At 40.3% G+C, this 25,618-nt stretch overlaps 1 protein-coding gene and 1 long non-coding RNA gene across 2 annotated transcripts; one reads left to right on the plus strand and one right to left on the minus strand.

Moving 5' to 3' along the window:
- Window positions 1-9,501: 9,501 nt before the first annotated feature.
- On the minus strand, window positions 9,502-11,677 carry LOC136697304 (tubby protein homolog). Its single transcript, XM_066672337.1, has 6 exons — window positions 11,057-11,677; window positions 10,640-10,710; window positions 10,420-10,504; window positions 10,232-10,336; window positions 9,937-10,078; window positions 9,502-9,626 (listed from the first exon to the last, which is right to left on the minus strand). Exons 1-6 carry the CDS (start codon window positions 11,675-11,677, stop codon window positions 9,502-9,504), a joined length of 1,149 nt encoding a protein of 382 aa, XP_066528434.1.
- Window positions 11,678-15,352: 3,675 nt separating this feature from the next.
- On the plus strand, window positions 15,353-25,618 carry LOC136697550 (uncharacterized). Its single transcript, XR_010802718.1, has 3 exons — window positions 15,353-15,532; window positions 24,545-24,617; window positions 25,539-25,618. It is a non-coding gene; the product is annotated as an uncharacterized lncRNA (long non-coding RNA).

The raw sequence follows: 25,618 nt of genomic DNA on the forward strand, positions 1-25,618 counted from the left end.
TCAGCATCACCCCCCTGTGGCACTGAGGAACCACGAACGTAGGTGAAGTGTGCGAGTCAGTGGCATGAACTAGCAAGGCTTTGACGACTTGGAGGGACGCTCTGGCGCCGTATAGGTCTTTAAGGCCTGGTATGGTGTCAAGGTCCTGTGCTGTGATGGGATATGTAGATGGGTCAGAGACATGGCTAAGCATTTTAGAAATGGATGGGTCTCGAGCTTGGAGAGTAACTAAGTCAGCGTCAGAAAAAGCAGGGTGAATAGAGACAATGGTAGGTTTAGCATTGTCAGGCGACGCCTTCGTTACAGTTCGAGACCGTGTGACAGCTAGGACTTCGATGTCGGGTGGGATTGGATAAAGGGAGGGATCGAATGTCCACGATGTGCCTTCGCGGGCCCCTTGTTTGGCTAAGCTGTCTGCTTGGTCATTGAATTCTTTGTCATCTCCTGGGACTCGGGAGTGACCCTTCACTTTCTTCCAGTAGATCTGCAGGTCATGTGTGTCTACCAAGTATTCGCATGCCGCGAAAAGCTCTTTATGTTTAACTGGCTTTTTGTTTGACGTGGTGTAGTTGTTGGTTTTCCACAGTCTCAAGTGGCATGTGAAGCTTAGGCGCGCGTAGTTGGAGTCTGTGCAGATCACCAATGTTTTTACGCTTTTCTGGACCGCGGACTGGATTGTGATGAGAATTCCTGCTATTTCAGCATATTGGGAGGACTGGGCACCCAATTTGAAACTTAGGGGTTCGTGAGGCCATCCGTTTATTCCGATAATACCTACCCCTGCCATCAGGGTGTGTTCTCGGCGGAACGAACAACCATCTACATACGCAGTGACAAGGTCTTTGCATGTGTTAGGATCAAAATAGTGGTGGTTAGCCACGGTAGGTAAGAGGGTTTCTGGAGCTTGTGGCACTTGGGAAGGAATGTTTCCTTCACATCACCTGCAGGAAGCAAGGCCTGTGCCTAGGGGGCTCTTGTAGTTTTGTGCGTAACGTACCTCTAAGTCAAAGCTTTGGAGAGCCATTAGCCAGGATGCTACTCGAGCGTTAGTTACTACACCCTCTCGAATTCGTTGGCTGTTTAGGAAAGTGACTGGCTGATGATGAGTTTCAACAATCACCTTCTGACCACCTAGGTAGTTGGAGAAATGTTTGACTGCCCACACTGTTGCTAGTAGTGCTTTTTCGCAGTCACTGTATTTGTTTTCGGCAGCCAGCATAGTTTTACTAGCATAGGCTATGACACGTTTGTCTCTGTCGTGTAATTGATACAGACCGGAGCTGAGACAGTGGTCCGAGAACCCTACTTCTAGGTAGAATTCTTTGCTACTGTCAGGGTAGGCGAGGCATGGAGCCGTGCACAGTTTCGATTTCAGTGCCTGCATGGCGTGTTCCTGGGCTTTGCCCCAGGTGAACGGAGTACCCTTTTTCAGGAGGTCATAAAGTGGACGAGCTAGGTCCGCATAGTTCTCTATGAATTGTCGTGAGTAGTTGCATACTCCTAAGAAACTGCGGAGTTCCTTAAGATTGGTGGGTGCTGCGAGGTTTGTTACCCCTTGCACTCGACTCACTTGTGGTTCAACACCATCAGTGCTTACGAGCAGACCGACATAATTCACTTTTGTTCTGCACCACTGACATTTGGAGAGTGATATTTTCTCACCTGCTGTTGTAAGCTGGTCAAGAACATGATCAATCTCGTCAATGTGTGCCTGTAGGGAGTGGTTACGCATGAGTATGTCGTCCACATATATGAGGGTGCCTCGCTCGCGGGCATCAGGGCATGCTTTGTTTAAGAAAATGTTAAACTCCGCGGGTGAGTTGGCATATCCAAAAGGGCACCGAGTGAATGTGTACTGTCGGTTTGCGAAAGTGAAAGCGAGTTTGTGTTGGTCTTCTGCTTGCACCGGGATAGTCCAGAAGCCAGAGGCTACATCGATGGTGGAAAAGTATTTAGCGTTTCGGACCGAGGGAAGTTCTTGCTCCAATTGTGTCATCGGCCATCGAGACAAGGGAACCTGTTTATTTAGTTTCCGATAGTCGATGGTTAAGCGCCATTTACCATTTGGTTTTATGACGGGCCATAATGGTGCCGAATATGTGCTGTTGCAGGGTCGAATTATGCCCTTTTCCAGCAAGTCATCAATGATTTCTTGTACCGGTTCATAGGATGCCAACGGAATTTTGTATTGGCGGACAAACGTGGGTGGTGCTCCTGGACGAGTGGGAATGCGCACTGAATTAATGTCAGTGAGACCACAGTCCGTTGAATCTTTGGAAAAAGATTTTTGATATTTAAGGAGCACTTCACAGAGTTTCTCACGTTCTTCTTTGCTTTGGAGGGCGTCGGCCTCCTTTAGAACTTGTTCGACTTGGATACGGAATTCAGTCAGATAGTTCTTTTGAAGTACGTGAATTTGAAGTGTTTGCTCCCGCTTCGGGAGGAGGAGGTGGTTCCTGGGAGGATTCCGGGAATGAATCTAAAGAAAGAACCATGATCGTCATTTGATTGTCGTCAGCGAGATCTATCCTGCAAATGGCGTCTTTACTCATGTCCAGAGCTGAGAAGAGGGCAACAGCTCGTGTAGGATGAGTGTAGAACACCTTTGATTCTGGATGATCAAGGAGCAGGGATTCAGGCATTGGTCCTATGATCGGGATTCGCAACTCGAAGTCATGGAATTTCGTACTGACTAACCAACCCAGAGGAGATGAGTGAGGGATTGTCAAGGGTTGAGTGGTTTCGTTTCGTACGAATAGATAGGTGGATCTTGCTCGTGTTTCCACCAAAGGTGTGGCTTCGAGGGTGAGGCCTAGTTCGAAGAACTGAGGTGACGGTTGGAAAAGTGCATGCGCGTGGCTTAAGTGTTGGCCAGGTCGCATGACTAAGCGAATGGGTACATTTGCGGTGTTCGCAGGTACCACAAGTGAACCTTGGTTAGTGACCTGACATACCTTGGGAATAGTTTGTCCTGAGCCTAGGTTGTTGAGATCTGAGGACCAGGTTTCCATTGAAACATAAGTCAAGGACCACAACACACTATTGAGGGTGTCTACGTGGACATCGAGGCGCACCAAGAAGTCACTTCCAATATAAGCATCGTGCGGCAAGTTAGGGACGACCAAGAAATAATGGGTGAGTACCGTTTTGTTCCACTGGATAGTTAAAGCGCAAATTCCATCAGTGGGTGACATTACTTTCGATGTCGGGTTAAGAGGAAAACGACAAGGACTGCTCACCAAAGGAATATTTGGTTGAGTGAGGCGCAGAGTGTTAAAGAGGGTTTGGCTTATGGCGGACTTGTCAGTCCACAGAGCCAGAACTGCATTGTCCACATGATAGTCCTGCATTGTGAGACCATTCACGATGGGAAGGCTGGGAGCGTCTGTTGTGGACGGCTGTGTGAAAGTGCACAGGAATGTGTTCCGTTGTTCTAACATGGCACTAGGGGGCCAGGGAGAGACTGTTGTCTCTGGTGTGGCCGCCGTGGGCTCAGTTTCCTCTTCCTCGAAGTGAGGGATCTGACTTGGTGGATCTCCTATTGATTCAGGCCGGATTTCGAGACGGCAACACTGAGCTTCCCGGTGGTGTGGGGTGCAGATGGGTAAAGGCTCATGCACTTGTGCCCAGATCTTTGACCTTTTGAAGTCAATCAGTGGTTCGAAGCGATTAAGGAGATCTTTGCCGATGAGGAAGGGAATTGTTTCGAGAGGAGACACATGGACTGGATGCACTAAGGTCATTGGTCCAATGGCTAAGTGTATTAGTGCCATAGATTGAATAGTGAGGCCTGCATGTGAATACGGCTGAATTTTAAGAGAACAGTTTTGGAGCTGTATCTCGCGATTTTCACGCCACGCAATGGCTCGAACCTGGTGGAACAAGGCGGAAGACATGAGCGTGACATCTGATGCAGTGTCCAACAGGGCCTCATGTACTAGCCTTCTCTCCACAATGGTGGACAAATAGAATTTGCGTGCAACCCCTTTCTCAGTTAAGTGTCCCATGAATTGTCGGACGGGTGTGTCGCCTTCAATGACTGAAGGGTCATTTGGTGTTAAACCTTCTTTACCGTCTAACTGAACAACTAAAACAGCACTGGAGGGTGTTTGCAAGTCACCCCCCTGTATCACTGGGTCCTCAATGTTTGTTTGGGTCACGAGGAGATTGCATGGTGCGCTCGAAGACGTAGCTTCGCTTGTCACTTCTCCTACATAACTCTCTAACATTTCTGGGGTGTTAGAGGATGGCTTTGGGTTAGACCGCACGGAGGTGATAGAAAGAACATCAGGTTTTTTCTTTTTCTCTTTGCAAATCATTGCAAGCATTCGGCGGATGTCCTCTAACTCCTTAGAGCTGAATTCCTTGCCTTTAAGCTTGTCTTTGGTGTGATTTTCTTTATTTTGATACCAGTATTTCTCTTTCTTTTCTCTATTAGAATCAGAAAGCTGGTTCTGAGCTGTTCGCTCATATCCCTTATGGGGATGTGATGGTTTTCCACGGCCCGCACCGCGGTTTTCTACAGGGTAATAGTCACGACCATACCCAGCCCTGTCCCGAGGGTTCCAGAAATCTTTGCCGTGATTTCTGTCTGGCCTGCGACAGAAAGCAGCGGCCAGTCCGGTCTGTGACAGGTGATTGGAGAATTCGTCCTCCAAGGCTTGGCACAGCACATCATATCGCGCTTTTACATAGTCTGGCTGACGTTCAATGAAGTTACTGACGTCTCGGTTGGAGGTCAGTTTGATCACATATAGTCTGTCATCTATGGTGATCCCGGGGAACCTTTGGAGGTAGAAGTCAATATCTTTTAGGTAGGAAAAGATATCATTAGAACCGTCGGGTTTGGGATCAAAGCGGGTTATATTACGCGCGATTTTATCTAGGTCCTTGTATGAGGGACCGTGAGAGGGTAAAGGTTGAGGGGACCAGACACTGGGTTGCAGTGCTCTGGGTCTAGCAGGGCGGTGTAAGGGACGGCTGACAGGAGACACAGGGGAAGGTGAAATACCCGTTGATACCAGAGGAGGTGCTGCAGCAGCTCTAAAGGTTACGGTCCCTGAGTCTGGTTCCTGATCCTCACTATCTTCCTGCTGGCCTTTTCTTTCTGTAGCGGCACTAGGTGGCACATCAGGTGTGACCTGGGGCAGTGTGTTCCCTTCAGCTATTTCGCTTTGAAGTTGACTTAACTCTGCCTCTACCTTTGCTCGCTGTCGCTGTGATACCTCAAGCTCACGTTCACTGGCTCTGAGCTGTACTACAGCGAGGAGGGCTATTTGACCTAATGCCTCAGTTCGGGGCTTGCCCTTGAGGATGTCGGTTAAGTGGTTCTCTACCCACTTAGCCACCATGTGGTCACGATGGGCCTGTGAGGCTTTCTGCACCGTCTCTGCGAGTCCAGGCATCACATCATTGGTGATGCTGGTCAGAACAGAGAATGCCTCATCCCACAAACCTTCTACATATACTTCCGAGGAAAAAGTCCCTTCTGCCATGTTAGCTGTGTTTTAACTGCGAGGTGTAACTTACTTCTATTTAGTTCGGATTAATTCCGTTAATCCCTTTTCTAACTAAACCCTGTACCGTTAGGTGACTAAATTCACCTGTACCGAGTGCTCTAGGAGTAACTGCTAGTATGTATGGTGTTAGAGTTCACTTGCGAATCTCTAAGGGAGGTCTGTTAGTAGTAGAGGGTGGAGTGAAAGTTGCTATACGTGAGTGAGCAAAAGAAGAGAAAAATTTTTTTTATTTTTTTTTTCCAATAATTAAAATTATTAAAAATTTTGAATTAAAGAATCGTCGAAAAATTTGGATTAAAGAATTTAAAATTAAGTAAGATATATTACTATATATAATTTCCAATTAAGGAATTATGAAAGTAAAAGAATTTTCCGAATTAAAGAATTATTAAGAATAGCAAAATTAAAAGACTCTCTCTTTTAACTGCGTTTGTGATCTGGTATCAAGTTAAAGTGTCAATCTCTAATTACTGCACACTGTCTGCTATAGTTGTATCAACTTATTATGCTTCCAAGCCTTTACTTGTAATTATTCAGATGAGCAGAGTTTAGAGACAGCCACTAGAGCTGTAATACCAGGTCTTATCAGTGTGAACTGGTCGACAATTTCAATTGCGATAGCAAGTTTCTCCACTAGAGGGTACTGAAGGTAAGTCTGAATGGCAACAGCAAGCTTCAGTATTTAAGTTGAACTTAAATTGTAATACCAGACTGGGACACCAGAGGGCGACAAGCAAGTTATAATGCAATAGCAGCAATGGACACCAGTCGGCGCTGGTGGGAATCCCAATAAACACGGCACGAGCAGACACAATATAACACAAATGGGAATTTCCACTGTAGCAGGAAGTTTCAACACTAGAGGGCGTTATCAGATTAAAATCTAAAATGGGATAAAGATTTTAAACGCTCAGATACTTTATCAAAATAAAATTAAAATTTTAAAAGGGGAACAGAGATTTTACACTAAGGTACTTTAAAAGAATTTCATCTGTAATGACAACTTTTAAACACCAGAGGGCTGCTAAACACTTATGTTGCCTCGGAGGACAACCTCCCAACCACTAGAGGGTGTACGGGAATCAAACGTCAAGGGTAGCACCACACTTGACCACAAGGAGGAGCACGGGAGGACACGCTTCAATAGACGCTAGTTATGAAGTATTTTTCCCTGCAATTACGCACTTATACCACAAGAGGGAATTAGTCTTCCTCTGTTTTGGGGGCGTTTTGAATTTCCCTCCTTAGCTTCAGCTCCGCCCCTTCAAAGGGGTTCGTTCCTTTTCTGGATCCGAGACCAGTCTAACAGGAACAGCTGACGAGAGCAGACTGCTCAACACAAGCCGTATTTTCGGCTGTTTCTTTAATGACCTCCCAATCGCCTAGCGCGCGATCTCGTTATTAACGCTGGTAGCGACCCAGTTTAAAACGAACGGAGGTGTTCGGTTCGGTGGTCTCTCGCCGGAATTCGCGGCTGAGGGGTCGAATCCGACGGCAAAGTCTTAAAGCGGAGTTTCGCGCATTAGACGTGCCCAGGCCTCAATTTAATGCATGCAAAATGGCGCAGAGCCGCGCTCTTCAAAAACAACCAAGCTTATTTTTCTAAATGGTATATACCACAGCAGTTTTTCAACAATAACAAACAACACGAAATTGCCCACATCAAGCTTTGAATTTCAATCGTTATTCAGCAACACAAACAGCGGAAAGTATTTAATAAACCCAAGCTGAGATTGTTTCAGTGTTTTACAGTTTGTACATTAAAAAGCCTTTTTCCTGGCCTCGCGTGGGCGCCAAAATAAAAAAAAAAGATATATGTAGTGTATGTTGGATTTTTAATCATACGCCACGATACCTCTGTGAATATATATTTAATATATATATATTTATAATTTGTGTTTATAGCGTTGACCTTATTCAAACTCCTATAATCTCTGATATTTGACTTAATGATATTAATTAAAGTTTATAATTGGCTTAAGCAATTAAAACGTTAATAATTAGTTTGAGAATGAATAATAATCACGCTAAGTGAGTACTTCAGGATTTTCAGGAAAATTAATGAACAAAACTGCACACACTGTGATTTCAAATAATGAAAGTTTTATTAACAAAGAGAAGGATATTTACTTAACATAGCGTGATCTTGAAATCTCACGGCATCAAAGCAGGGGAAGCCGATTCGACTGTAGCGATACGCTAGGCACTCTAACTTGTGACTAATGTGTTGCTAACTGAGGTTTAATTAATACAAAATTTATCAAGAAACTTGATTCAATTTTTCAGCTCTGGATATGCGTAAGTTTAGCTTACTTTTTGTCGATTGTCTCCACTCGTTGCGTACAAATGCTCTCTGAGGTCCTGGGAGTGATGGCGTCTTGTTTGATTTCGCGGTCTCAGAAGTTTCCAGGCTGAGTCAGCGTGGAGGTTTTCTTCGTCGGTTGAGTCGCCTTGGCGTACTCGGAGCGTGATGACGCTGGCGGCAGGATCCTCTGGCTCAGTGTCGTGAGTAGGAGGGTCCAACTATATGGACGTTTGGACGAAAGTTTCGCTGGTTACTGCGGATCCAGAACTGAAAATCGATTCAATAAACTTACTTATTTTACGACTTTCTGATATCTCGGCGGTGTTTTCTTACTCTGGCCACGAATAAGTTCACCGGCTTTGATCAGTCGTGAGATTAAACTTAGATTGGGCTATAAAACATAAACAAGGTTAAAAGAAAAGAAAATATTCAAATCGCTCGACGCATTATTAAAGCTTCATACTTTCAGCTAATTCAAGACGTCTCTTGTGAGCTTTTGATGAAGTCCCTAAGGTTTTTCTTTGTTTCGTCGACGTGAAGGAGAAAGCGTCTCGCTTTGGAGAGGTTTTCGGAGTTGAAGCGAGGTTCTCTGCTGATCTCTTTGTTGTTTCGGATTTCCTCGGATTGTTGTTGTTCTCTCCTCTCCGTTTTCTGTTCTCCTTCGCTTGAATTTTCTGTCTCCAGTTCGTCTTCTTTTTCTGCTGTGTCGAGCTGTTTTTCAAAAGCCAGCGCGGTCACGCCCTCATGGAAGGCGTCCTTTTCTGATTGGGCGCGAGTTCAGGCTCACGTGACCGACTTCATGAGACAGGAAAGGGGGAAGGTTGAATCAGAGATTTGAACAGTAAGTAATAAAATAGACATTTCCCGCATCGAAATTTCCTATTCATATTAGTAACATACCACAATGAGTGTCCTGGATTATTAATATCAAACATTTACATAAGATTTCATCCTGGGGTACGTTGTGTTTACGTCCCTTTTACAATAATATGTTAGAAAAACATTAATCCGTTTTCTCTAGACAGAGACAAAACTTCTTTTCATGATAGAAACAATCAGCAATATACATCATTTCATTAGAAGGTGGACATTCATCTGAGGGCACAGAAAGTGACATTAATACATTTGTTTATACACATTTAATCATAATTTGACTTCATTCCAGTCATTTGTTTTAGGTGACTCCGAGCGAGGCGTAGTTTCGCCAGTGTCCATTTGGGGTCGCTGTTGGTCCATGCCATGTTGGTTGTCGAATAGGTGAGTCACGGGGGTTCAACCGAGGTCACTTTTGGTTTAACCATTTGCTGGTCCTGTTTAGTGGGCTCGAGATAAGGACGAGACATTTAGGTGCCATTGTCATAAAAGCGGGCCGTAAAAACTCTCTTCTTTGTTCTAGGTTCCTGTTTCTCACAAGAGAGAAGGGGGTGTTGGGCCATGTGTTACTTGAAAGTGTCTCTCTCTAGTCTTTGATGTTAGATCTTATGTGTGTGCGTGTTTGTGGGGGGTGCAGGGTCCTTGCCCCTGCGGTTCGTGGAATGTTGACTTCGGGACCAGATGAAAGTTCTGGTCATAATGGAAAGTTTCGAATTAAAACTTTTCATTTCTTCATTTCGATCTGGTTATCTGGTATTCGTATTCGGTCCATACTCCACTACAGTGTGCAAACACTTGCAGCAATCACTTTTCTTGGAAGGTGGACAGGGCGATGGCAAAGGCTTGCACTGCACACAAGGGGGATCTGTAGTCCAAAACAAACTTGTTCTTATCCACTCGACCGAACAGCATCACCACCTCTTCAGCACCTGCAAAGGCAAATACTGGATGTTAGAACATGGGCACAGAGCATCATCAGAGCCAAATACTGCTCTTGTGGAGCATCAGTCTCTAAATGGAGCTAGTGACTCCCTCTTGTGGACAGTCTTTAATCTGCTAAACATGAGTGAAGGAATGAATCAGGGCTAAGCTACTTTCATAAGGTGCTTCTAAACAGTCAAAACAAATAAAGAGCTATGGCTGTGTGAGAGAGAAGGCACTGGAGAGCGAGTACAGAGAAAGATTAATTGAAAAACAACCATCCAAAGACGTGCTGTGAGTAAACACTGCTGAACTCACCATTCACAGCAGAGACCAGCTGGAAGTTTTTCACTGAGGGCTTTGTTACTCTGCCTCCAAAGCTGAGCTCGTGTCTTCCTGTCTCTGTGTTGAAGACAGGCTCTTTGTCTTTGAGGACAGTAAGGTTGGACAGCTCCGGTTCCTAGAGACCCTGGATTAAACAATCCTGTGAACCAAACACACACACACACAAATTAAGAAATCCATTTTATACATTTTTATCCATATCCATTTTATCAGCCCCACTGACCACACATGAGCCCTGTGTAGTGGTCTACAGTGCTGTTATACTCACATTAGCAGACTTCCAGTAAACAGGAAGACGCTGCAGGTTGCTGTCCACACTGGGTATGACCACAGTCCTCATTTTTGGCTTTTTAAACCCCAGGAAGTTGTTTTCCTACAGAGAGAACATATAGCATGTCCAGATGTCTGAGGCGTTGAGTGGTGTCCAGTGAGAATGTGTATACTCTCATATATGACAGTTGCAAGCTGCTCATGAACGTGTCCCTTTCCACGGTTTCCGCAGCTAGAACTGAGCGTGAACTCAGTCTGCTTTTTGTTGAACCTGAGGTTAACACAGAAGATGTTGAGAAGAGAGTGTTGAGGGGATGATGTTCACCCGTGACAATGGGTGTAGACACAAGGAGGTCATTTTAAGGTTATGACTGTTGTACATATATTTACAGACATCGTTACGCACCTCACTTGCCCCAAAGATGCACTACTACTAAAAAACTGGTCCAGTGAGATCTCATAGGCTGCCTTCTTGTACTACCTCAACATTCTGGCAGCCAAGAGCAATTTCCGAGAATTAAAAACAAGAGATTAGAACTAGAAAGATATTTAGAGAGAAGAAACACAGCATTTGCTGCATACATTTACACTCTTAAATATAAAAATGCAGCAAAAAAAACTGAACAAACTTTTGAACTGGTAAAAAACGTTTAAATCAAGTGAAGGTTCTTTAAACTTTCTTTAACAAACATGGTGCTTTATGGAAATAAAAGTTCTATGGCATTGCTAAATGAACGCTGTGTAGAGTGTACACTTAACATTAATGAAATTAATGGTCACAAAAAGATGTTGGTTATCGTTGGCTTAGGAATTCTCCACTAACCTCACTGCCGTCCTTTAGCTCCTGAAACATGAAGTAGTAGGGCATGGACTTGAACCTGATCATGTTCCACCTGCGCTTTATGCAGCACCTGATTGTGGGGCCACTTTGAAGTGGTGCCAACACAAACCGTGTGGTCTCAACAAATTCCTGGGACAACTGTTCCTCTTCTGTGGTGCTTCCCTCCAGACTGTCCTCTGAGCCAACTGTCTTGGGCTCAGTCTCCTTATCAGCTGGAGGTGTGTTGTTGTTTTCCTGAGGTCCAGGGCTGGTCTCCTGTCCCTCAACACTCTCCTCTGTGGTGGGAGGCAGCTTTTGTGATGTCACCTTTGGAGTTAAGAGCCTTCTCAGCAGCCCTTTCTTCTGCCTCTGGAGCTCCTGTCTCGTCTCCATTTTCTGGGTGTCCAGTGGGCTCTCAGTCGCTTTCTGTTCCATCTGCTCCTCAGGTGACAGAGGCAGCTCTTCATCTCTCGGTTTCTCAGTTTCACCAAGAAGGTTTTCCTCTCCATCTTTCACCTTTGCATCTCCTTCCTCCTTTTCCTCCAATTTACTCTCCATTTGCCTCTTTTCCTCCTCCATCTTCCTCTCAATCTCTCTGAGACGGAGAATCTCTTGTTCAGTCATTTTCTGCTCCACCACCTCCAACACTCTCCACCAGTTGCTCCAGCTTTTTAATATTCCCCTTCTCCTTCTCCTTTTCTTTCCTCTCTCTCTCTCTTTCATCAACCTTCTAGATCTTGCTTTCCACCAAGGCCAGCTCCCGCTTTGCTGCCATTTCTATGTAGTGCTGAACGATTAATCGTATTTAAATCGAAATCGCAATTGGAGTGGACCCGATTTTTGAATCGCGGGACCTGCAATTTGAATTAGCCAATAGACTGCACATTTTACAAGGGAATAATCATCCAATAAAAATAAACACGCAACCAGCCAATCAAATGCCACCAATTATGCAGGGGCTATGCCTGGGGCACATTTTTTAACAAGCAGCTTAGCACTAGAGTTCGTGGAAAAGATGAGTGCTTCATCTGTGCAAGAGAGTGAGACCCAAGATCCAGAGGAAAAATGGCACGTCATTTGTTTGGGAGTACTTTGGTTTCAGGAAAACTGACATTTGCCAAAAGCAGGTACTGTGCAAGACATGTCGAGCGTTGGTGCTAACCTCACGAGGCAACACCCCAAACCTCTATCAGCATTTAAAGAAACATCACAGACATATCTATGATGAATGTATGTCTAAAAAGGCCCAGCCATCAACCGGCACAATTTCCTAACATGATAACCAAGCAAACCTTAGTCACAGAGGCATTTGAAAGCGTCACTCCATATGAAAAAAGTTCGCGAAGGCACCGAGAGATTACCGACTCTATTGCGAAGTACTTGGCGAAAGACGTGGTGCCAATTCACACAGTCTCTAAAAACGGCTTCCGAAACCTTCTCCAGACACTTGATAAGAGATACCAGATTCCCTCACGCACATACTTCAGCCAAGTCGCTACAACAGGACTGTATGCTTCGTGAAGACATAGAGTTGAAATGGAGCTAAAAAATGTGGAGTTTTACTCGACAACTACAGACATGTGGTCGAGCCGAACTGCTGAACCATACCAGAGCCTCACTGTTCACTTCATAAGTGAAGCTTTCGAATTAAAGACTTGTTGTCTACAGACGTCGTACTTTCCTCTTGACCATACGGGAGAGAACATTGCAAATGGATTGAAAGATGCGTTGGCCAGCTGGGGTCTGAATGAAGAGGGGCAAGTGTGCATTACCACAGATAACGCATCTACCATGATTAAGGCAGCTGAAATGACCGAGTGGACCAGGCTACAGTGTTTTGGCCACAGACTCCACCTTGCGATCGGTAAGTGTCAGTTCAAATCACATGTCAGCGTTCATGCCTGAAGTCACATAAAGTAGATATGCTTGTCTTTTTGGCAAGAAATCTGTGAACTGTGAACTGTGTTTTTGACTATCCATATATGCAAACAGTTTAATTTTCCTACAATATAATTTTTGGATTTTATATGCAAAAATGTGATTTTGTGTTGTTTATCTTTAATTTATTATATTTTTTTCACTGTAGGTATATAATTTATGCAACTTCATATATAAAACTTAAAAGTTTGGCTGATTTCAGCATTAAGTTTTATTTGCAAGAATTATGAAGTTTCACTGTTAAATACAATTATTGTTCACTGTGTACTTTATGTGGAAAAACAAACATTTGATGTTACTGTTAAATTTATAGATGTTACTTTTAAACATGTGTAAATTTATATTATTTATCTTGTTACTCATAGGCTTTAAAAATAAAAGTAAAACTGCATTTTATCTGTGGATCTTTCATGTAGGAAGATGATGATTAAAATGGGTTTGAAATTTAAGTCATAAGTAATTGCAATTTAAATCGCAATCGCAATATTGCACAGAAAAATCGCAAATAGATTATTTCCCCAAATCATTCAGCCCTATTTCTATGTCTTGTATATACTGGTTTATCACTTTCTGCTGTGCATCCAGAACCATGTTGAGCTTCTCTGATGCGCAGTGCCTCTCCTCTTCCCTCAGCCTCTGCTTCTGAACCAGTGTCTCCTTCATCACCTCCAGTTGTTTCTCCAGCTCCACCTGCCTCGCTGTCTTCCTCAAGGCCTCCTGTTCATTTAGAGCCAGCAAAAATACACAGTTAACAACACAGTCATTTTCTGCTTGACCAAAACATAAACCGTTCCTCTGATCTGTTCCTTTAATGAACTCGAGGCCTAACCTGGCTTCAGGGTTATATCATATTATGCATTAATAGTGGAAAACATCTGGACTGGTTACACGTGCATGTGCTGCTAATGCTTCAACATTTGTAGACACTCTCACAAAAAGGTACTGTACAGGTACATTTTTTGTTCAATAAAGACACAAACAATGTAAACGTACCTTTAAAAGGTACAAATAAATAAATGTGTTGTTAAATTCTAGTTGTTTAATCTAAAGGTTCATTCTCTTCTCCTGAAGGAGAGGTGAATATTTGTAAGCTTTCATTATATAACCGTGCAATAAAAAACAACAAAATATAGCCCTGAAAATTAAATGTAGTGTATAAAATAGGGATGCACCGATTTTAAATTTTGGGCTGATACGATAATCAATAATTAGCACCTTGGATTTGCTGATACTGATGATAACCATTTTATCTTTCTGTAATTAAAGCGAATTCACACTGTATTAAAACAAAACAAATCCTTGTTGTCATAGCACAAGCCTTTTCTTCAGTATATTTACATTTCTGTACTTTTTAATTTTATTAAGTTTATTAGGCATTGTTCATTTACAAAGATTTACTGCTGGTTCTGAATGAATGGTTTCTAGAGGGGCACTAGTGCAGCACCGGGTTTGTTTTGAGAACGAGGGAGAGAGCAGTATAAAGCGGCTCTGAGCGAGCCAGGGACAGAGAGTTTGAGCAAGTGTTTGCAATCATTTATCATCGTGTGTCAGTAATTAATTCAGATGCTGAATGATTCTATATCTATTTTCATGTTTTACATAAGAAGGACTCCTGCACTGTGGTGTTTGAGAGTACCTTTCTGTTGTTTAACCTGCTGTGTGTTTTTACACTGCTATCTGTGTGTGCGTGTATTGAGCGTCACACTGTTCTCTGCAGAAACTTTGAAAAACTTCCATACGGCAGACAATTTACAGGCTTCAGTGTATATGTACAAGCACAAAAAAGGCACCAAATTATTGGTTGTAATAGTGGCTAAAATTCCAATATATGACAGATAACAACAGTTAAAAAAAATCCACATATCAGCTAGTAAAATATTGGCTGCTGATATATTGTGCATCACTATTATGACATCAACACTACTTAAAATCTCTATTAAAATTGAATAGGGTACAATTATGATCCCTACACAAAAGTATTGAATATGTAGCCCCCACAGTGAGTTTTTCTGAGAGAGTCTGATACTTTCTTAATACCCAAAGTCAGAGCCAGATGTAATCTGAGTAAACTACTTTACAGAACAAAGTTCCCTGGGTCTTTGTGACTGCAGAAGGTGAATAACATCACAAGTCCTACCTCTGTGAATTTCTGATGCTCCAAGAAGTGAAATCAGAAATCAGAGAAAATACTACTAATTGCAATTGTGTTATGGCTACTGTGCAGTTAATCTCTATGAAGACTTAACTTCTGAAATTAGAAACTGATATGGCTAACGTTAAAGTTAGTTTATTATTTTACTCACCAGTTTACACCACACTCTAAAAAATGCCCAATTGCTGGGTTGAGCATGTTGGGTCATGATGTTGGGTTATTTTAACTTAAATTGGGTTAATAACAGCAACCCAGCAGCGTTGGGTTGTGTATGCGGACCTGAAAGGGAACAGTCACGTCATGCGTCGGAATAGGCGGGAAGTCGAGAAGCTCGAGCGAAAAGAAGAAACCGAAGCTGAACACCAGAGAAAGAAGAATTTCTTTTGGCCGTGAGTATATTTTTAAGTTTTTTTTTCCATTTACATAATTTTAATCTATAGATTAGAACAGTTTTGTATTAATCAGGATCTTAGTTGAGTTCATGTTTCCTGTCAGCGAGTAAATCCCAGTTTCCTGACTAACGGACATTATCATTCTGCCGAAGGAATTTAAGACCCAGGCTAACGTCACTAGCTGCCTAACTCAGGTTGATTTTTAGTAAACCTATATTTATGATGTTTATCGCTGTATCTTCTAGTGTACCCAATTTGGAAGTACTGTGTTTATTAACATTGGCGTTGCTTTGATGTTATTTCTTGCCTGCTAACGACTGGAGTCAAGCTATCCGCACTTTGGAAACTGACGGTCAAGCCATCCGCGCTTCAAATCCGAATGCACGTATAGGCGCGTCATTACGGTTTTTCATTGCGGAGAACACCACATCCGCTTTGGGATAGAGATAGAGAGTCTGAAATCCGCGTTTGAGCAGCGATGTCTCTGTTACTAAATAAATGCACGCGTTTGAGCAGCGATGTCTCTGTTACTAAATAAATGCACGCAATGCTAAAATGGACTAAATGGGCTAAAATTAACAAGCCATTAGGAATATATTTCGTTTTAAATCTCTTTAAAGAGGCAAAACACGCTTTGATTATTTCATACATTTACGTATTTTTTTTTACTTTTCTATAAACACTTAACTGGCTTTGAATAGTAATCCTGGTGGACATGTAGAAATACAGATTACATTTTACTGTCATTAAACAGAGGGAGCTCACTGTATAATATTCTCATGGATTTATACTGAATACTTAGCAATATGGATTTCTCAAAAATTACCCATAATGCCTAAACCATTCCACTGTCATTAAACAGAGGGACCTCTTGGCTATCAGCTGTATGATTTTGGTAGAATTTCACTGTGTACTTTTCTCATAAACTCATACTGAATATTACCAATATGGATTTCTCAAAAATTACCCATAATGCCTAAACCATTCCACTGCCATTAAACAGAGGGGCCTCTTGGCTATCAGCTGTATGATTTTGGCAAAATTTCACTGTATACTTTTCTCATAAACTCATACTGAATACATTCCAATATGGATTTCTCAAAAATTACCCATAATGCCTAAACCATTGTACTGTCATTAAACAGAGGGGCCTCTTGGCTATCAGCTGTATGATTTTGGTAGAATTTCACTGTGTACTTTTCTCATAAACACATACTGAATATTACCAACATGGATTTCTCAAAAATTACCCATAATGCCTAAACCATTCCACTGTCATTAAACAGAGGGGCCTCTTGGCTATCAGCTGTATGATTTTGGCAAAATTTCACTGTATACTTTTCTCATAAACTCATACTGAATAAATTCCAATATGGATTTCTCAAAAATTACCCATAATGCCTAAACCATTCCACTGTCATTAAACAGAGGGGCCCCTTGGCTATCAGCTGTATGATTTTGGTAGAATTTCACTGTGTACTTTTCTCATAAACTCATACTGAATATTACTAACATGGATTTCTCAAAAATTACCCATAATGCCTAAACCATTGTACTGTCATTAAAAAGAGGGACCTCTTGGCTATTACCTGTATGATTTTGGTAGAATTTCACTGTGTACTTTTCTCATAAACTCATACTGAATATTACCAATATGGATTTCTCAAAAATTACCCATAATGCCTAAACCATTCCACTGTCATTTAACAGAGGGACCTCTTGGCTATCAGCTGTATGATTTTGGTAGAATTTCACTGTGTACTTCTTTCATAAACACATATTACATACGTATTGATATGGATTTCTCAAAAATTACCCATAATGCCTAAACCATTCCACTGTCATTAAACAGAGGGACCTCTTGGCTATCAACTGTATGATTTTGGTAGAATTTCACTGTGTACTTTTTTCATAAACTCATACTGAACATTTACAGATATGGATTTCTCAAAAATTACCCATAATGCCTAAACCATTCCACTGCCATTAAACAGAGGGACCTCTTGGCTATCAGCTGTATGATTTTGGTAGAATTTCACTGTGTACTTTTCTCATAAACACATACTGAATATTACCAATATGGATTTCTCAAAATTTTCCCATAATGCCTAAACCATTCTACTGTCATTAAACAGAGGGGCATCTTGTCTACCAACTGTATGATTTTGTTAAGATTTCACTGTATACTTTTCTCATAAAGTCATACTCAATATATACCGATATGGATTTCTCAAGAATTACCCATAATGCCTAAACCATTCTACTCTTATTAAACAGAGGGACCTCTTGGCTATCAGCTGTATGATTTTGGCAAAATTTCACTGTATACTTTTCTCATAAACTCATACTGAATACATTCCTATATGGATTTCTCAAAAATTACCCATAATGCCTAAACCATTCCACTGTCATTAAACAGAGGGGCCTCTTGGCTATCAGCTGTATGATTTTGGCAAAATTTCACTGTGTACTTTTCTCATAAACTCATACTGAATACATTCCAATATGGATTTCTCAAAAATTACCCATAATGCCTAAACCATTGTACTGTCATTAAACAGAGGGACCTCTTGGTTATTACCTGTATGATTTTGGTAGAATTTCACTGTGTACTTTTCTCATAAACACATACTGAATATTACCAATATGGATTTCTCAAAAATTACCCATAATGCCTAAACCATTCCACTGTCATTAAACAGAGGGGCCCCTTGGCTATCAGCTGTATGATTTTTACAGAATTTCACTGTATATGCTTCGCATAGATAAGAAAGATATTTTCTGAAGCCCATGGGAAAGGACCTTGTGCATTTTCATATCATATGGCAAAAGCATTTGAGTTACAGTTGTTTTTCTGTGATGCTTGGAAGGCAGACTGCACAGCTGTTTTTAAACAGAATCTGGAAATACACAGTAATTCAAGTTCTTCATAATTTTGATAATTATTAACGTTCAAGTTGTTAGGATGTTGGAGTTTGGGGCGTTAGAGGTGGTTTGGTATTGGTTGGAAACTAACCCTAGCTGTCTATGTTTTTGAACATAACCTACATGACAACCAATCAAATGAGAGCATCTATCCGCTACAGAGCAACCCAGAGTACAGCATGCCATACTTATGTAACTGTAGGGAAGAGACCACTGATGCAACAGCAGAATATATAGTGCCTTGCGAAAGTATTTGGCCCCCTTGAACTTTTCAAACTTTTGCCACATTTCAGGATTCAAACATAAATATATGAAATTTTAATTTTTCTGTGAAGAATCAACAACAAGTGGGACACAATCGTGAATAAAATAAAATATCAAATAAAAAACTGAAAAGTGGGGCATGCAATATTATTCGGCCCTCTTAATAATATTGCATATTTCATTTTATTCACGATTGTGTCCCACTTGTTGTTGATTCTTCACAGAAAAATTAAAATTTCATATATTTATGTTTGAATCCTGAAATGTGGCAAAAGTTTGAAAAGTTCAAGGGGGCCAAATACTTTCGCAAGGCACTATATATTCTGCTGTTGCATCAGTGGTCTCTTCCCTACAGTTACATAAGTATGGCATGCTGTACTCTGGGTTGCTCTGTAGCGGATGGATGCTCTCATTTGATTGGTTGTCATGTAGGTTATGTTCAAAAACATAGACAGCTAGGGTTAGTTTCCAACCAATACCAAACCACCTCTAACGCCCCCAACTCCAACATCCTAACAACTTGAACGTTAATAATTATCAAAATTATGAAGAACTTGAATTACTGTGTATTTCCAGATTCTGTTTAAAAACAGCTGTGCAGTCTGCCTTCCAAGCATCACAGAAAAACAACTGTAACTCAAATGCTTTTGCCATATGATATGAAAATGCACAAGGTCCTTTCCCATGGGCTTCAGAAAATATCTTTCTTATCTATGCGAAGCATATACAGTGAAATTCTGTAAAAATCATACAGCTGATAGCCAAAAGGTCACTCTGTTTAATAAGAGTAGAATGGTTTAGGCATTATGGGTAATTCTTGAGAAATCCATATCGGTATATATTGAGTATGACTTTATGAGAAAAGTATAGAGTGAAATTTTAACAAAATCATACAGTTGGTAGACAAGATGCCCCTCTGTTTAATGACAGTAGAATGGTTTAGGCATTATGGGTAATTCTTGAGAAATCCATATCGGTAAGTGTTCAGTATGACTTTATGAGAAAAGTACACAGTGAAATTCTACCAAAATCATACAGTTAATAGCCAAGAGGCCCCTCTGTTTAATGACAGTGGAATGGTTTAGGCATTATGGGTAATATTTGAGAAATCCATATCAGTAAATAAGTAATATGACTTTGAGAAAAATACACAGTGAAATTCTACCAAAATCATACAGGTAATAGCCAAGAGGTCCATCTGTTTAATAACAGTGGAATGGTTTAGGCATTATGGGTAATTTTTGAGAAATCCATATCAGTAAGTATGTAATATGACTTTATGAGAAAAGTACACAGTGAAATTGCACCAAAATCATACAGCTGATAGCCAAGATGCCCCTCTGTTTAATGACAGTGGAATGGTTTAGGCATTATGGGTAATTTTTGAGAAATCCATATTGGAATGTATTCAGTATGATTTTATGAGAAAAGTATACAGTGAAATTTTGCCAAAATCATACAGGTAATAGCCAAGAGGTCCCTCTGTTTAATGACAGTGGAATGGTTTAGGCATTATGGGTAATTTTTGAGAAATCCATATCGGTAAGTGTTCAGTATGAGTTTATGAGAAAAGTACACAGTGAAATTCTACCAAAATCATACAGGTAATAGCCAAGAGGTCCCTCTGTTTAATGACAGTGGAATGGTTTAGGCATTATGGGTAATTTTTGAGAAATCCATATAGGAATGTATTCAGTATGAGTTTATGAGAAAAGTATACAGTGAAATTTTGCCAAAATCATACAGCTGATAGCCAAGAGGTCCCTCTGTTTAATAAGAGTAGAATGGTTTAGGCATTATGGGTAATTCTTGAGAAATCCATATCTGTAAATGTTCAGTATGAGTTTATGAAAAAAGTACACAGTGAAATTCTACCAAAATCATACAGTTGATAGCCAAGAGGTCCCTCTGTTTAATGACAGTGGAATGGTTTAGGCATTATTGGTAATTTTTGAGAAATCCATATCAATACGTATGTAATATGTGTTTATGAAAGAAGTACACAGTGAAATTCTACCAAAATCATACAGCTGATAGCCAAGAGGTCCCTCTGTTAAATGACAGTGGAATGGTTTAGGCATTATGGGTAATTTTTGAGAAATCCATATCTGTAAATGTTCAGTATGAGTTTATGAGAAAAGTACACAGTGAAATTCTACCAAAATCATACAGGTAATAGCCAAGAGGTCCCTCTGTTTAATGACAGTGGAATGGTTTAGGTATTATGGGTAATTTTTGAGAAATCCATATCAGTACGTATGTAATATGTGTTTATGAGAAAAGTACACAGTGAAATTCTACCAAAATCATACAGCTGATAGCCAAGAGGCCCCTCTGTTTAATGACAGTAGAATGGTTTAGGCATTATGGGAAATTTTTGAGAAATCCATATCAGTACATATGTAATATGTGTTTATGAGAAAAGTACACAGTGAAATTCTACCAAAATCATACAGCTGATAGCCAAGAGGTCCCTCTGTTTAATGGCAGTGGAATGGTTTAGGCATTATGGGTAATTTTTGAGAAATCCACATTGGTAATATTCAGTATGTGTTTATGAGCAAAGTACACAGTGAAATTCTACCAAAATCATACAGCCGATAGCCAGGAGGCCCCTCTGTTTAATGGCAGTGGAATGGTTTAGGCATTATGGGTAAATTTGGAGAAATCCATATCAGTACGTATGTAATATGTGTTTATGAGAAAAGTACACAGTGAAATTCTACCAAAATCATACAGCTGATAGCCAAGAGGTCCCTCTGTTTAATGACAGTACAATGGTTTAGGCATTATGGGAAATTTTTGAGAAATCCATATCAGTACGTATGTAATATGTGTTTATGAGAAAAGTACACAGTGAAATTCTACCAAAATCAAACAGGTAATAGCCTCGAGGTCCCTCTGTTTAATGACAGTACAATGGTTTAGGCATTATGGGTAATTTTTGAGAAATCCACATTGGTAATATTCAGTATGTGTTTATGAGAAAAGTACACAGTGAAATTCTACCAAAATCATACAGCTGATAGCCAAGAGGTCCCTCTGTTTAATGACAGTGGAATGGTTTAGGCATTATGGGTAATTTTTGAGAAATCCATGTTAGTAATATTCAGTATGAGTTTATGAGAAAAGTACACAGTGAAATTCTACCAAAATCATACAGGTAATAACCAAGAGGTCCCTCTTTTTAATGACAGTGGAATGGTTTAGGCATTATGGGCAGTTTTTGAGAAATCCATATTGCTAAGTATTCAGTATAAATCCATGAGAATATTATAGTGAGCTCCCTCTGTTTAATGACAGTAAAATGTAATCTGTATTTCTACATGTCCACCAGGATTACTATTCAAAGCCAGTTAAGTGTTTATAGAAAAGTAAAAAATACGTAAATATATGAAATAATCAAAGCATGTTTTGCCTTTTTAAAGTGATTTAAAACGAAATATATTCCTAATGGCTTGTTAATTTTAGTCCATTTTAGCATTGCGTGCATTTATTTAGTAACAGAGACATCGCTGCTCAAACGCGGGTTTCAGACTCTCTATCTGTCCCAAAGCGGACGTGGTGTTCTCCGCAATGAAAAACCGTAATGACGCGCCTATACGTGCATTCGGATTTGAAGCGCGGATGGCTTGACCGTCAGTTTCCAAAGTGCGGATAGCTTGACTCCAGTTGCTAACGCTAGGTCAGTTATGCTAGCGATACCTCAGATAAATTTCCTGCTCTGCGCCTCCGTGAGGTAGAACTAGCCAGCGTTAGCTGAGTTGAATTAGCTTCTACCTGACTTAAGTTTACTTCTGCCGTTCTTGGACTTATATGGCCCGTGTGTACTAGCCTTAGGGTATGTCATGCTTTATCCCTATTGGGATGTTCGCTTTTTAAATGAAAGCCAATACGCTAAAAAAAAAAATCTGTACAGCACTCCTTAACCAGTGCAAATGAATACCTCCTTTGCTTTTTTTTACTTATATGAAACGAGTGATAAAAATTACGATGTGAAATCAGAAAATAGCTTTCCATCTTCATATTGGAATTTTCATTTCCACCTTAACACTAGAAGCATCGCGCTTATTTGACTGACTGAGACCGGAGCAAAGAGAGCCGCTGGTTTCACAGCTGCGACTAAAGTCTCCCTTCCACACCAAAACCAACACAACACACGGAGTAAAGTCAGTCACAGGCTCAAATACACACCGGCTCTCTGTGCTCCTAGTGTTAAAATTGTCACTAGTCGAAGCTGATGTTGCCTTCCTTATTTATTTCCCCCCCTTTCCACCTTAAAGGCCATTTTCGGAAGACGTTAGCTTCTTATTCACAATTTTTCGTATTCAAATGTTTATTTCTACCTTAAACATGTCAGTATATGAGGCTAACATTGGCATGATTCACTAGCCTCTTGTTTGAATTTTCAATTCCAACTTAAAAAGGGTAACTGCGATGATTCTTAGCTTTTTTTAAAAAAAGTCTTTTTCCTCTTTTTCTTTGTTCAAAATACATTAAACACCTTTAATACCGCTCGTTATATTCGTAAAAACACAAACCACAAATATCTTACCCTTTAATACCCATTATTCCTCATGTACCTCTTATAAAACATGCACTACACTAACTTTACACCTGTAATACTGCTGTCATTCCACTCTTCCTCGTATAAATTACAAAAAACCCAGACTTAACGGCTTTAATACACACGTGTCTGTACTTTACAGAAAATTGTAACACAGAGGTGGAAGAAAAATTGTTGGTAGTGATGAAATAAGGTGAATAACTATTCATGGGTTGCAGTCACATCCTTTTTTATTTTATTTTTTATTTTTTGTGCCATATTGGGGGTGGTCTGGTTTCAGAGCTCATCACTAATTTATCAGTCTTTCCCATTTATTTACATTAATCTCATACACTGCTCCTCTCCTTGCCCTGAAAAGATTCTTACAACACCCAGAGGTATAATGGGGAGACAAAATCAATTAACATCTTAGCCACATTAGCATTTTTGGATTTTTCTGACTTTAGGATCTAATTGAAAACTGTTAGTATGTCAATCTCTGCTTTTCTGTCTGAATCTGAGTGAGTTATTCACACACATCATATACAAGCTTCAGTAATTCTTATTTCACCCCATGTCAGAGTAGTATGTTTAGACAAAAGCCACGCATTGTCTTGTGGAATGAACGTCTAGTTACTAGATTTATTATCTGTGATAAACACCATATAAGATCCTCTACTGACTGACACAGACTAACAGAGCTCTGTTTACAAACGTGATGTGGATAAATGGGTCAGAGATCCTTATGTTTACTTAATTGTAACCTCTAAATATGGACTACAAGTATTGATAGAAACAATAAAACAATTAAAATATCACAGTTTGTATTTGAGTTATGTGTTTGAATAATGAGTAAGTCCCCAATTCATGGGTGGCAGCTGATGTCACACTGTACTGACTGACATGCAGTCAGAAAATAACAGTTTTCTATTAGAAAGCCTCTGTGTTTCTGGGTGTTATAATCTTTCTACAGTGCAGGGACAGGAGCTGTGTATGAGATAAATATATTCATCTTTCCTATTCAGATTCATTAGTGCTGCACCTTGAAAGCAGACAATTGCACCCCAATATTGTGCCCACTCCAAAAAGATTGTCATTTCAACCCATGAATATGACGGTTACTCGGCAATGGGACTTCAGCTGCAACCCATTAATAAATGCGTAATATTATGGATCATCTTGACTTTCTAACTTTACACATGGTGTTTTTTATTTGGTTTTGTACTATGAAGTATTGTACATGTAGTTCTAAAATGTTATGTTGATATCTGCAGTGACACATTAATGAATTTGTTAAAAAGAAGTTGACCGACTGGAATCTTCAAACATTAATTCCTAAATTTGAAGGTATGTAAAATTTCTGTGTGGATCCTCTCTCTCTCAGTTTAACTTGTCTGTAAGTTTTATTCATTGTTTGAATTACTACAGAAACTCATTAACTCGAGTAGTTAAATTTTGTTGCGCTTTCGGTAATTAGCTGTCTCCCAAATTTGGAGATATTTCCACATTAAGTGATTCAGTCACTTAGTCAGTGTTAGCGAGTCAGTGTTACCCACCTATGGAGCAGGAATAGAGCAACATCCTCATCTTTGTTCGTGCTTTTCAGCGTTTGGAGTTCTCTCCGTTGTCTAATAAAACTCCAAATGCCTTTCCCATGAGCAGAGAGAGAGAGAGAGAGAGAGAGAGACTAGCATACCAGACAGAGACCGTTTGGTTTTATACTCGTTTACAGACACTGGGTCTTCGTAAACACATTAGATTGGTTTCTAGCGCAAACTGACTGGAGAGCAGTAAATGGGGAGGAAACATCATCTGATATTTATTTAAAAAAAAATTTCTTTTAATTAGAATTGTGAAGGCTTGCTGTTTCTGATTACTTAAGTTGGAAAGGAGATGGCTGCATTTCTGAAAATAATACAAAACTAAATAACTTGAGTTACATACTAATATTTTTTTTCCTCAACAATAAGATTCCACCTAAAAAGATGGGGAGCTTCTTAACATAAACAAACCAGAGTGATATCTACGTTTCCATACAATCGTAGATGTCCATTTAAAGTCGCATATGTTGTATCGATACTTCATACATAGCCAAAAATTAAATCTAAATTGGAAATAAACGTTTTCTTAAATCAGTAAATCTTTAGATGTTGATTTTATCCAAGTAATAATTAAAAAGATAAACTGTATACACTGTTTACTTTTTGTCACATATCCCCTATATACTTTATATTTACCAATTTTAAAATTTCTTTGCTTCTCTTACAGCTGAGCAGATAGACAAGGAAAATTTCCTGCTGTTGGATGAAAGCACACTCCTCTCCCTCATTCCCATAATTGGACTTTGC

The sequence above is a fragment of the Hoplias malabaricus genome, chromosome 5 (genome assembly GCF_029633855.1).
Source record: "Hoplias malabaricus isolate fHopMal1 chromosome 5, fHopMal1.hap1, whole genome shotgun sequence".
Classification (NCBI taxonomy): Eukaryota; Metazoa; Chordata; class Actinopteri; order Characiformes; family Erythrinidae; genus Hoplias; species Hoplias malabaricus.

Coding starts and splice junctions, on each gene's coding strand:
- LOC136697304 (XM_066672337.1), bottom strand. CDS start 11,677: ATGACTGAACAAGAGATTCTCCGTCTCAGAGAGATTGAGAGGAAGATG. Junction 10,337..10,419: donor TTCATGAGCAGCTTGCAACT/GTCATATATGAG, acceptor TTCTCTCTGTAG/GAAAACAACTTCCTGGGGTT. Junction 9,627..9,936: donor GCTGGTCTCTGCTGTGAATG/GTGAGTTCAGCA, acceptor TTGCCTTTGCAG/GTGCTGAAGAGGTGGTGATG.